General features: G+C 34.3%; 2 protein-coding genes across 6 annotated transcripts in view; one reads left to right on the top strand and one right to left on the bottom strand.

The window, feature by feature from the left end:
• Positions 1-1,168, bottom strand: part of si:ch211-162k9.5 — an 8,834-nt gene extending 7,666 nt beyond the window's left edge. For all 4 annotated transcript variants that reach the window (XR_012390943.1, XM_068213769.2, XM_073923872.1 and 1 more), the window contains exons 1-2: positions 1,062-1,168; positions 824-891 (exon numbers count right to left, since the gene is read on the bottom strand). Coding sequence is in view for 1 of the 4 variants with exons in the window: in XM_068213769.2 (XP_068069870.1) it covers positions 824-891; positions 1,062-1,101 (108 nt within the window). In the remaining 3 variants the exon portion in view is untranslated. The remainder of the gene's footprint in view (positions 1-823; positions 892-1,061) is intronic.
• A 3,687-nt stretch (positions 1,169-4,855) lies between these two features.
• Positions 4,856-12,984, top strand: part of c4 (complement component 4) — a 33,388-nt gene continuing 25,259 nt past the window's right edge. For both annotated transcript variants that reach the window (XM_021466464.3, XM_005157372.6), the window contains exons 1-17: positions 4,856-5,029; positions 5,858-6,050; positions 6,131-6,305; positions 6,399-6,469; positions 6,555-6,640; positions 6,846-6,928; positions 7,007-7,094; positions 7,183-7,288; positions 7,393-7,519; positions 8,846-8,961; positions 9,434-9,607; positions 9,689-9,886; positions 9,987-10,181; positions 10,933-11,076; positions 11,769-11,898; positions 12,355-12,429; positions 12,524-12,724. In XM_021466464.3, the coding sequence (XP_021322139.1) occupies positions 4,968-5,029; positions 5,858-6,050; positions 6,131-6,305; positions 6,399-6,469; positions 6,555-6,640; positions 6,846-6,928; positions 7,007-7,094; positions 7,183-7,288; positions 7,393-7,519; positions 8,846-8,961; positions 9,434-9,607; positions 9,689-9,886; positions 9,987-10,181; positions 10,933-11,076; positions 11,769-11,898; positions 12,355-12,429; positions 12,524-12,724 (2,224 nt within the window). In that variant the 5' untranslated portion in view covers positions 4,856-4,967. The remainder of the gene's footprint in view (positions 5,030-5,857; positions 6,051-6,130; positions 6,306-6,398; positions 6,470-6,554; positions 6,641-6,845; positions 6,929-7,006; positions 7,095-7,182; positions 7,289-7,392; positions 7,520-8,845; positions 8,962-9,433; positions 9,608-9,688; positions 9,887-9,986; positions 10,182-10,932; positions 11,077-11,768; positions 11,899-12,354; positions 12,430-12,523; positions 12,725-12,984) is intronic.

Genomic DNA, 12,984 nt, shown 5'->3' with positions numbered 1-12,984 from the left:
TCCCCGTGTTCGCTTGGGTTTCCCCCACAGTCCAAAGACATGTGCTATAGGTTAATTGGGTAAAGCTAAAATTGTCTGTAGTGTGTGTGAATGGAAGTGTATGGGTGTTTCCCAGTGATGGATTGCGGCTGGAAGGGCATCCGTTGCATAAAACATATGCTGGATAAGTTGGGGGTTCATTCCACTAAGGCAACCCCACATTAATAACGGGACTTATTATGGTACATTTTTTTTGAGTGTGCATGTCATGCTAGAACAGGGGTGCCAAACTCAGTTCCTGGAGTGCCACAGCCCAGCACAGTTTAGTTCCAACACAACTCCAACACACTGGCTGTTTCTCAATTTGCGTTCATCAGCAATCTTGCGTCCGTAGATGTGATGTTGACAACACAAAACAAGTAGTTTTTTTTTTTTTTCTTGGTGGGTCAAAGCAAATGAGAAGCCATATGCTGCCATTATACAGATTTGTCAAAGGTCTACAAATTATTTAGAAAAAAAAATATATATATATGAAATAAAAAATAAATATAAAAATAATTTATATGTTTCATACACTGACTGTGTCTCATGTTCAATTTTATGATTGAGATAAAGTTGCTTTTATATTCGCACATTCATTCAGAGACAACTTGTGATGCTCCCTATATTGTTTTACCACTGTGCTTTGAATGTTGGGTCTGAAATCACATGTACTGTAAGTTGGACTTGAAAACAGCAATCGCACTATTTGTTCACTTTATCTAACAGGGAAATGCTATAGGACCAACACAGATAAGAAGCTGGTATAGCAACAACCTGTAAATGTATCATTTCATGAACTCACCAGAAAACTTATGGTTACTAGCAGAGGGAGCCCAATAAACTTGCATGAACATGATCTTTGCCCGAGAACTGTAAAAGCAATGTTACAATATGGTTATGGGCAAACTGTTCTACATTTGGAATCTGTACTAGATACTTTTGTGTTTATATGGGCTACATTTGTTTAAGCAGACTATATATCGTTATTGTATGGACAATATTGTCAGCAAACAAAATTCTGTTATTCAGAGATAACTTACAGTATTTCTCCTGCGCTTCCGTTTTATTTTCTGAAGGCATGCTTTTGAAAAAGCCAAAGACGGTTGTTGTTGGTTCTTTCTTTTTTCGCGACTTTTTCCTACGGAGCACCTGAAGGGACTTTTGCACGAATAAAAATACACAGACTTGTGTGAGTCTGAGAATCTTTTAATATTAATAATACATTTCAGATAAATCAGAAATATAATCAGACTAAGGTATTGTTTTAGATGTGTTAGAACAAATAATGACATAAAAAGTCATGCATTTTGACAAAGTTACTAACAAACTATTAAGTAATGTTTTACTTTGACTCTTGTAGAAAGTGAACTATCTGTTCTCATAAAATTATTGAACGCAGGATCGTTCAAATAAATGAATAGGAATTCTCTGCCGAAACAAGATTGCATAACTGAATTGAAGCATATGAAATATGGAGGACGAATCCTGGAAAAACTATTTAAAAATGTACAAATATACAGAGTAAATGCAGCCATATAATTCCTGCATAAATAAAACAATAAATAAATAAATATGCAAACAAATAATGTATATAAAAATCCACAAATTTTATAAATAAATTTATAAATAATTAAAAGCGGGCAGGTAAATAATTATAAATCATCATAAGGCGGTCTTTATGCCATCACTGGTTGATCGTTATAAAAATGCATTCAATTTATATATATATATATATATATATATATATATATATATATATATATATATATATATATATATATATATATATATATATATATATATATATATATATATATATTGGCAGGCTTTTGATGGTAATTTAATGATTTAACTGTCCGCATTATTTGTTAATCTTTTGTTTTATTTATGCAGGAATTTATGAATTTATCTACTCATGTTCATAAATAAATAAATAGGAATTCACTGCCGAAACATGCATTAATGAAATCTGCTGATAAATCTCGGCTCATTTAAATAATTGTAATGCTATTTATCGAGCTGTTTTTTATTATAGGCTATTCACTGTATTTGTTCTGGTAAGACATGAATAATGGGATCAAATTCTCAAGACACGTTATAAATAAAGTATAGACCAATTTACTGACAAAAGACCCGATCATGTTATGCTTGAATGTCTACCCTTACGAAATATTAACACAAGAAATACCTAATAGAGGCAACAACCCAAAAAACACATCTACGTTGTAGCGATGTCTGCACAACGTTGTATTTTTTTTTTCAAAGACAACGTTGCCGCTGTGCTCGCTACATTGTCACAACGTAGAAGGCTGTAGTTGTGTGACATTCAGCAACCGCGGGACGGCGTTCTTACTACTTGTATTAATATTTTTTGTTTCAGTTTATCAATACTGCCTACAATACAGGATAAGCAGTCATTCTTTTCCAGTATTGCTAAATATTAAATATTGTTAATTTGTTTCCGTTTTTAATTTAACAACTGGCCCGAGTGTTTTTTGCTATCTGGGATGTGTTAACGTTGTGAACACCCTGTTCCAAAGTCCCGTTTTATTTGCATTTTTAAAGGCAAATTTTTGAAAGTGTGTAACTGCAATGATGGTCTTGTGTTTGTGCGTTTCAGTTCTTTTCACAACTGTGTTCTGGCCCTGCTTTTTTCCACTTCAGATTTCTTCCACTATGCTGTTCCAGCTCTTTGTGCGAACAACAGTGGAGCAGTAAGCGAGGCCGTGGTTCATGATTAGGGCTAGTTCACGTGACGTTCCTTTATTTGTTGACATAGTGAGGTGGATATCGTCGCTCACAGATTTCACTCAAATGCAGGAATAGCTCTAAAAACATCTTTTAACACAGTTCCCAAACCTTTCCTCTTGTCTTTTATTAACATAATGTAGCCTTCACCTGCTCCAAATCTACATTCAGACGGACTTTGTTTCATTGATTTTGCGGGGTTATTTTTGAGAGCGAAATTTGGTTTTGCTACACAAAATGGGTAATCTATTACATTTAACCTGTAGTATAGCTCGAAGGTTACAGGATGCCATATTTTTATATGATGATATATGATAAATGTTGATTTTTGCTGTTTGGTTTTTATTCATTCGTTCATTTTCTTTTCGTCCCTTTATTTGGAGTCACCACAGTGGAATGAATAACTAGCTTATCTATCATATGTTTTTACGCAGAGGATGCCCTATCAGCTGCAAACCATCACTGGGAAACACCCATACACTTTCATTTACTCACATACAATACGGACAATTTTAGCTTACCCAATTCACCTATAGCGCAATGTCTTTGGACTGTGGGGGAAACCAGAACACCCGTAGGAAACCCACGCAAACATGGGGAGAACATGCATACTTCACACAGAAACGCCAATTGACTCAGCTGAGGCTCGAACCAGCGACCTTCTTGCTATGAGGTGAGAGTACTACCCACTGCGCCACCATGCTGTCCTGTTTGCTTTTTATGTATTACAATAATACTAATCAGGAAATGACAGGAATTTAAAGCTATAAACACATTTTGATAGATTTATGGCAACTATGGAAGTGCGGCATGAATAACTAATTTTTATTATGTCATATTTGTCATTTATCACTTGAATATGTGCTGTTTTGAATTTACTAAACAACATTTTTAGGTATGTAAACAATAACAATGGTCCTAACCTATTTCCTGTATTACATTTTTAATTTCCAAAACTTCAAAGAATCCAAAAAGGTCCACATTTTGACAAATAATTTTATGACAATGTTTTAATGTTAAGATATGGTTCAATTGCCTCTTGTTACAGTTGTAAAATAGTTTGACAACAAAAAGGAAATGTTTATGGTTCTGTGACATCGCCACATTGAAATGGTCTATAAAGGAACTGATTCTCAGTTCTCAGAGTAGATTCAGTAGCCTATTTTTTTGTGGCACCAGCAAATGTTGTCTTGAAATGCGAATCCCGAACATTTACTTAATATTCTCACTGCAGTGAAGTGTTGCGTTTAGAATTTATGCAATTAGAATGCTGTCAATATTCATCTCCTAGGATGAAATAGTACAGAAATAGCATCATATTTTCCTTTTCAGAATTGAACTGATTCAGTTTTAATTGAACTGGAACCAGCATTCTACCACTGCTTTCCTGCCTGCCTGATTTGCTGGTATGTCCCATATTCTTAAATGTTCTGTGATATGTAGTGTTTTATTTAACTATTATTCTCATTTTTATATGTTAAGCTGCTTTAACACAATATATGTTGTAAAAGCACATTACAAATGAAGGTGAATTGAATCGAGTTTAAGCCTGCTATTGACAACCCTGGATAAAATTTTTAAACCAGTTAGTAAATACAGAATCAAAGTCAAAAATTGGACATGAACAGCTGTATTTATTACTGGAAAGCTACTGTATAAGAAAATTGGGTTTTCAAGTGAGACACACCAAAAACTTTTCATGTTGAAGGAATTGCTAAAAAAAATAAAAATAAATAACAGTAGCTACATCACTATGTTTTGTCTTTTAGTAATTTTAACAATTTTATATCTTTAAAATAGTGTAATTAAAACAGAGGAAACAGTCAATGTCTGATAATTGACTGACACTATACAATCTATTATACTGTTTAAATGGAATATATAACAAGACTCAATGAAATAAGAATAACCAAATTTCTAACAGGACATGACATAAAATGACACGTCCCTGTTTTAATTTGTTTTCTTTTCTCATGATTTTTGCTCTAGACAGCTGCTGTCCATGCTGTGTTCTGTTGTAAACACGATTTCTTGTAAATCACATGACTTCATGACCATGACTTTTTTGCCAAATTTTCCCTTTTTTAAGTATCAAAGCCAAGTTTGATGAAGGTGGGAAATAGCTTACTCTTTTCTCAGTCTGTGGATAGCAGACATACTAATGGAATAATAAACAACTGCAAGCTAATAAAATCAAGATGATCTATCATCTGTTTTTTGTGGTTTTTGGTATTTATGTGGTGGATGCACAGAAACCCACGTAAGTATTAGACTTGTTTACTAGTTACTTTTTTCCAATTTGATTTGCAGAATTTGTTTAATTACAGCATGTTCTCTTCTATCATTATTTGTGCTGTTATGTTTTATGTGTCTCTGTGTGTGTGTGTGTGTGTGTGTGTACTTTGTATTCTTTACATTGTGAGGACCAAATGTCCCCAAGAAAAGCAGTACCAGTCCATTTTGACCTTTTTTTCTGTCCCAATGAGGAAAACAGCTCATAAATCACACAGTATAAAGTATTTTGGAAATGTAAAAATGCAGATTGTTTCCTGTTAAGATTGGGTTTATGATAGGGTTGATGTGGGGGCACAGAATCTTCAGTTTGTACAGTATCATTATGTATATGGGAAGTGCCCATCAAGATGATTTGAAAACCCCAAAAAAGTTGATTTAAGTCTGATTGAGTAAACTCGTTTCCTCAGTTTAATTTAGTAATGGGTTCTACCAAAACATAGGCCTACATATTTAATTTTAATCAACTTGGTGCATTTGCAGCATGTACTTAAACTTTTGAGTAATGGGGTCTCCCAAAACTCACTTAAGTATGTTGAACTTGGTGCATTTAAAAATTGTATGAAGACATATGAAGTTTAAAATTATCTGATGTTAACTTGCCTCTGAAATTGATTTTTAATTAACCTTAAATTATTTTTTTACATTTTATTTTATTTTAGTACAATTAATTCTTAATTATAAAGTTTTTTTTTTGTCTGACAGCATTATGCATACCAAATAGAAATAAGCGATGTACTGCACATTTAACTATTTTATTAATTAAAGTTAAAATGTGTGCATTTATATACCACAGATGCCTTATTGTTGCTCCAAATGTAATTCACCTGGGAGTGGAAGAGACTGTGGGTGTACAGCTTCATGGAGCCACTAAAGAAATAAGAATGAAACTGTACTTCGAAAAACAGAAAGAATCAGAAATTCTGTCAGAAATAAGATCTATAATCCTCAATGAAAACAATAACTACCAGGCTGTGGTAAAACTCAAGGTAAGTTTTTTCACTTTAAATTTTCAAATGTGTTTCTCCAGAGTAAACTGCAAAAGGCTTTTCTAACCCATGTACTGTAGGTTGATGCTACCATGTATGGGGATGTTGAAAAAAATTCATATGTTCAACTTGCTGCCATAAGCAATGATATCTTTGAGAAACAGGATGCCAGAAAAGCCAACATCTATTTGTCAACAAAACGGGGTTACATATTTGTCCAAACCGACAAGCCAATTTATAATCCAGGAGAAAACGGTATAACGGCACACTTTCTTCCTACAGTTTTTGTTTTTGCTTATCAGTACTAAATCTGACCACTGAAATGTAGTTTCTTGTTTTGTTTTTCAGTCAAATACAGAATCTTCATTCTAGACAACTACATGCTCCCCATACAAGATGAACTCCATGTTCAAATAACCGTAAGTTGTTATTTGTCTTGATAAAATGCAATTAGCATGCAACATGACATAAAATTAATATGCAGTTTTCTTTTTCTTTTGACAGAACTCCAAAGGCTTGATTGTTTACAATCGTGTTTTGATTATTAACCAAATCTTGGATAAAACTATCACTATACCAGAAGTTGAACAGTAAGTCAACAACATGGGCACTAATTAAACAATAATACTAGATATAGTGTTTTTTTATTATTAAAGCTGTGATTGTAGAAATCAAATATGCAATATAATATGCATCATAAAATAATTTCACGATAGGAAGCATTGTATTCTAAGAAAGGGTTGGCCTTTTAATGAATCTCAGTGATATTTCATGCAATTTTTATTAATCCTTCAGAACAGGCAAATGGAAAATCATTACGTCATTTCATAAATTCCCAGAATCGACCACAACAGTGGAGTTTGAGGTCAAAGAATATGGTAGGTGTCATCCGACTATTCAAAGAGTTCTTAATTATTTAATCTGTCAGAATAACCCCCTGAAATGCTGTTTCACAGTTTTGCCCACATTTGAGGTGAAGATTGAGGCTTCACAGCCTTATCATATTTTGATGAGCGAGTCCTTTCCCTTCAACATTTCTGCTAGGTTTGTTCAGTATACTGTCACGTTTAGATTGGGTTGGTTGTTGAATTAAGGTTTTGTGATCTAACCCATCAGTCTTTGGTGTTTTCAGATATACTTATGGAAAGGGGGTCAATGGGATTGCATATGTTCGATTTGGACTTGTTGATGAAAAGCACAATAAGATATATCTTCCAGGCACTGAAAAGCAGATAACTGTGAGTAAAAAATTGCAGTAAAATGTTTGTGATAACAAAAAAAAAAAAAGAAATGTACTTGTCAGAATCTGATGTGTTTTATTTGACATTCTGCTGTTTTGTAGGTAGAGGACGGCACTGCAGGAACAGCAGTACTTACTAAAGACTTAAAAACAGCATCACAAAATATCACTCAAGGCTATATAGAAGGATATTATATTTATATTGCGGTCTCAGTTTTGGACAAAGCAAGTAAGTCATAATTGAATTTTTTTTGTAGATCAAAAAGTGCATGCAGCTAATCAGAAATTTACAATTAACAATTACAATTAGCATAAACATTTTATTTTTATTTTTGTTTTATTTTTGCTTATTTTATTTAAATTTTGACTTTTTTTTAGGTTTAGCTGTGTGGCAAATATCTGTTTTTTAATCAATGTATTAAATAATTATTTTATTTAATTTTTCGGCTTTAGAGCTTTACTTTTTTCTTTTTATTAATCACTAAATCTTATCCAAGAAGACCTTAGCATTTATCATGTAAATGTATTTTGTCTCCAAAAAACACAAGTGGCATAAAGTTGTAACTGTAACTTTAGTGTTAAAATCCTTAAAGTTATTGAATATTTGGCTGCTACTTTCAGATAACTCATGGTAAAGAAATCTATGCCAGTGAAAGTGGAAAATAATAGCAATACACTACAGTGTGAGAGCACTGTGAGAGCAACCAATAATAACTTGACTTCTAGTTGATCATTTGGAAAAGTGGCAGAAGGTTGATTTTTCTGATTAATTATTTGTTGAACTGCATCAAAAACATCACAAATACTGCAGAAGACCTATTGGAGCCCACATGGGCCCAATATACACATAGAAATCAGTCAAGTTTGTTGAAGAAAAAAAATCATGGTTTGTGGTTGGTTATGGGGGCGTGCAAGAGATCTGCAGAGTGGATGGCAACATCAACTTTCTGAGGTATCTAGACATTTGTGGTACCCATTATAAACCATGGGAGACTCCTTCTCATACTTCAGCCTCCACATAAAAGTCACCAGATATGAACATTATTGAGCATGTCTGGGATACGACGAAGTAGGCATTTAAGATGAATCCAAAGAATCTTGATGAACTCTGGGAGTCCTGCAAGAACCCTTTCTTTGCCATTCCAGATGACTTTATTACTAAGTTATTTGAGTCATTGCAGAGATGTATTGATGCAGTCCTCCAAGCTCATGGGAGTCATCCCATCTGTTAAGTGACAAGAAATTTGTCTCAGCAAAGTCTGACCTTAATGTCCTAATTAAACATTAAGGCATGATCATATTTTATTTTGGTAAAATAAGCCTAATATGTAAGACTTTGCCTTTCATATAAGCCACTTCTAATGCTAAATGATCAACTAGAAGTCAAGTTATTATTTGTTGTTCCTAAAACCTGAACAGGCAACAAGACTTTTGTCAGGTAGTGTATATCAAAGTTTTGACATTAATCTTTTGTCCTTCAAGGATGTATTAGCAGTGTCACACATGGAGTAACGATCAAACATGTTCATACAGTATTCATCCTAATTTTATACAGGTGGCATGCTGGAGGAAGCCGAGAGTTCCTCTGTGAAGATTGTGACATCTCCATATGTTGTTGATCTGTCAAAAACCAAGACGTATTTCACCCCTGGTGGTGTATTTTCTGTTTTGGTATGTGGCCTGAACTGTCTTTTCTTGTTATACCTCTAAATATTAACATTAATGTGTTTAAATGTGGCGAAGCAGTGGCGCAGTAGGTAGTTCTGTTGCCTCACAGCAAGAAGGTCGCTGGTTCGAACCACGGCTCAGTTGGCGTTTCTGTGTGGAGTTTGCATGTTCTCCCTGCGTTCGTGTGGGTTTCCTCTAGGTGCTCCGGTTTCCCCCACAGTCCAAAGACATGCGGTACAGGTGAATTGGGAAGGCTAAATCCGTAGTGTATGCGTGTATGTGTGTGTATGTTTCCCAGAGATGGGTTGCGGCTGGAAGGGCATCTGCTGCGTAAAAACCTGCTGGATAAGTTGGCGGTTCATTCCGCTGTGGTGACCCCGGATTAATAGAGTGATTAAGCCGACAAGAAAATGAATGAATGAATGTTTAAATGTATGCTAGTACCACATCTGCACTTTTGCATCATTTTTTGCAGGCTACTGCAACTTATCCAGATGGAAACAGAGCCCCGAACTTGAAATTTACAGCCACCATAACAATTGATGGATCATCAGAGCAGATTCTGCAAAACGAAAGCTGGGGAAATGAAATGGGAGATGTTGCCATGTCTTTTCAAATTCCACCACAGGCTAAGAACTTAGCTATAACAGTAAGCTTTATGTGTCTCTTGTATTGACCAATCGGTATTAAAGATCGAAGCTGTCAGCTTTTCTAACTAATATTTTCGCAGGTATTTGCTGAAGGTGGAGACCAAGTCGTAATTCGTAGTGATAATAAGATGACTGCCAGTGCAATAACAGCTGAAGAACAGAGCTATCTGAGTTTGGAAGTAGAGAAACAGTTCTTACAAGCTGGTGAGGACTTGAAAGCCAGATTGCGGGACATCACCCCTGAGGGTGCAGCCAAACCGACTTTCTTTTATTTTATGGTATGTACCATAGAATGATTGTTTGTTTGTTTTTTTAACAATGAGGAATGTGTCGCTATAGTTTTTAGTCTAATGTCTTTCATTGTTTTAAAATAAACAGGTTTGGAGTAAGGGGCAAATTGTGCAGATGGGGCGGGTGCCAAGAACTGCATTCACAACTGTCAATGTGAAAGTTAACGTGGATATGGTGCCTTCTTTTCGTCTCGTGGCCTACTATTTTACAGGCTCCGCATCAAAAGAAAGTGTAGTGGCTGACTCTGTGTGGGTCGATGTGAAAGATGTCTGCAAAGGCAAGGTAAAGATAAGTTAAATTGTCATTATCATTATTATTTACTTATCATTTGGATAGATTTAAAATGAAAAAAGGTAGGCCAAGGTATTAATTTTAGAATGTAGAAAATGATCACATACTTGAAATCATGTTTACAAGTTCTTTTTGCACTATACTGTTTTTTATCTGCACAACTCTGGTTTACTTTGCACTCATTTGCTATATGCCCTTAATGTCACTGTATTTACAATTTTTATTACATATGTATATTTTTTAGACCACATTTATGTGCAATGTATATACTGTAAATTTTCTTTTTCTTAAACTCTACTATTTTTTATATATATATATATATATATATATATATATTATATTAATGTTAAGCACCTTGGGTCTGAGAGTAACGCAATTTCGATTCTCTATATGTTTTGTACATGTGGCTGAATTGACAATAAAGCTGACTTTGACTTTGACTTTGATAACTTAATATAAATTATAAAACTTTTTGTTGTAAAGTTACAGTTAAGTACTGGCAGCTGGGTTGCCAGCCCCGTACTCTGCATTTACAGGGCCAGTACACAATATTTTCAGTTTACTACTGTAAATACCAAATACAGTATTACACTATATTTTATGTAATTACTGCTTTTTGTTCTGTGCACATCTGATTATGATAAAAAATAACAACTGGTTTGGTAAATCCAAAGGGTGAATTGAGTGTAGATCATTTTACAATGTGTCACCATTCGAATGAAAGATATCGTTTTGCTTGCAGATAGAAATTAATCCGCTGGCTGAGATAAAACCTGCAACACAGTTTGAGGTGACAGTCGAGACGAATCCAAAGACCAAAGTGGCTCTTGTGGCGGTGGACTCTGCAGTTTATATTCTCAACAAAAACAAACTAAGCCTTCAAAAGGTAACACATCTGTGCGCAAATGAGTCATTTTGTGAATATCTAGTGTGCTATGCTAGTGCAATCTTACAGTGGACCTTTTATGCTCCTTTTTCCAAGATGTGAAATAAGTGTCTGATGTCCCTACAATGTGACGTTTCTGTACCCCACAAAATACCTTTTTATAACTCTTCAAAACCGCCCCTTATACGCTTAGATCCAATTTGAGCAGTTTTTTTATCAATTGAGATTGTGCTCTCACCAATCTTTTCAAAATAAAATGGTCAGCCTATTCTTTTTTTACATATTTTAATAGTTTAGTATAGATCATTTTGAAAATTATATTGCAATCCTGGAGACAGAAAGGTAAAAGATCAATTTATTATCAAAATATTTAATGAAAATATGCGTAGCAGCTCATTGGAAAAAAAAAAAAAAAACAACGGTGTGAAAACTAATGGCATATAGCTGCTTCTAACTCGGGACTGTTTATACTCAAAGTGTTTCTGCAAACTATTGACTGTTTTTATGAAGTGTTTTTATAAAGTGGGATACCAACAGAGGTTAGCTATATTCACATACTGTTGCCACAAAACTGTGTTTATACCCTTTATAAATGTGATTTTTTTCATAATAGGTCCCCTTTAAAAGTACTGCATGTACTGTACCTCTTTAGTATTGGTTCTCATGATGGGGGGGATTTGTTTTGCACACAGATGTTTGATTATATGAACTCGTATGACCTGGCCTGCTCTGTTGGAGGAGGAGAGGATTCTAGTGCTGTTCTGCAGAGAGCCGGGCTGACTTTCATTTGTAACTGTGCTCTTAAAACCCCTACAGCACTAGGTAAAATGCCTATGACTACTCTGTAAAAGAAAAATCTTATTCAAAGAACATACATTTTAAGATGAATCCAATTCACTTAGGTCATTAAAACTTAAATTAACTAATTAGTTAATTCAAATTAACTGATCTAAAGGCACAATGTGTCATTTTCACCACTAGAGGTTGCATGTTTGCAAAAAACAAAGGTGTGTGGTATCATGAGCTTTGTGGACTTCATTACATCCTACAATACATCACGAAATCAAGTATTTAGAATTTGTAAATATAGTAGTATGAAGCAGAGTAAGACTAAGTGCTGTTGAAGCGAAAAGAGAACATTGAACCTATGTGTGATGAACAAACAGTTAAGCTTTTATTATTCTACATTTGTTCTCATGACTTTTGATGATAACATGTCTTAGTTATTGTTACTAAAAAACCATGAAAGAGTGTAAAGAAGTTTTTATTTCTTTTCAGAGCATAAGTGTAACAAAAAAACTACCAATCGTGTCAGGAGAGCACCGGACTATGTTGCTAAATACAATGCAGTCGGTAAGATGCAGTAACAGTATTAAAAAGTCTCTTCATAATTATGTATTTAATAATGTCTTTTAATTAAGTGTCAATTAATATGTCCTTATCCCAGTTAACAGCTTTAAGAATCAAGACAGGAAATGCTGTTTGGATGGTGTAAGGCCCAGCAAAATGCAAACATCCTGTGTTGACCGTCTTAAAAGAGTAAAAGAATCGGAGAGTTGCCGTAAGGCTTTTAAAGAGTGCTGCGAAGCTGCAGATGAGAGGAGGAAAAGGGAGAAGTTTGAGAAGAGAAAAACCAGCCTTGGAAGAGGTACAGTTTGTGTTGCACAACTTCTTGGAAGGGTTTTCTTGGATTAAAGCCACATTGATTACACAATTGTACAGGGCTTTCAAGCTGTTCTTTTAAACAAAACCAGACAAATAACATGAAAGTGAGCATTGAACCTAGTTGAGTGTATGATTTTAATAATAATAATAAGTATTTTTTTGATTATTATTATGATGATGGTGATGCATTTATGCAAAATTAATGATAGCATGACATAAATTACGTTTATACACTATTTAAAT

The sequence above is a fragment of the Danio rerio genome, chromosome 15 (genome assembly GCF_049306965.1).
Source record: "Danio rerio strain Tuebingen ecotype United States chromosome 15, GRCz12tu, whole genome shotgun sequence".
NCBI classification, from domain to species: Eukaryota; Metazoa; Chordata; class Actinopteri; order Cypriniformes; family Danionidae; genus Danio; species Danio rerio.
This window is presented reverse-complemented; position numbering and strand designations above follow the sequence as displayed.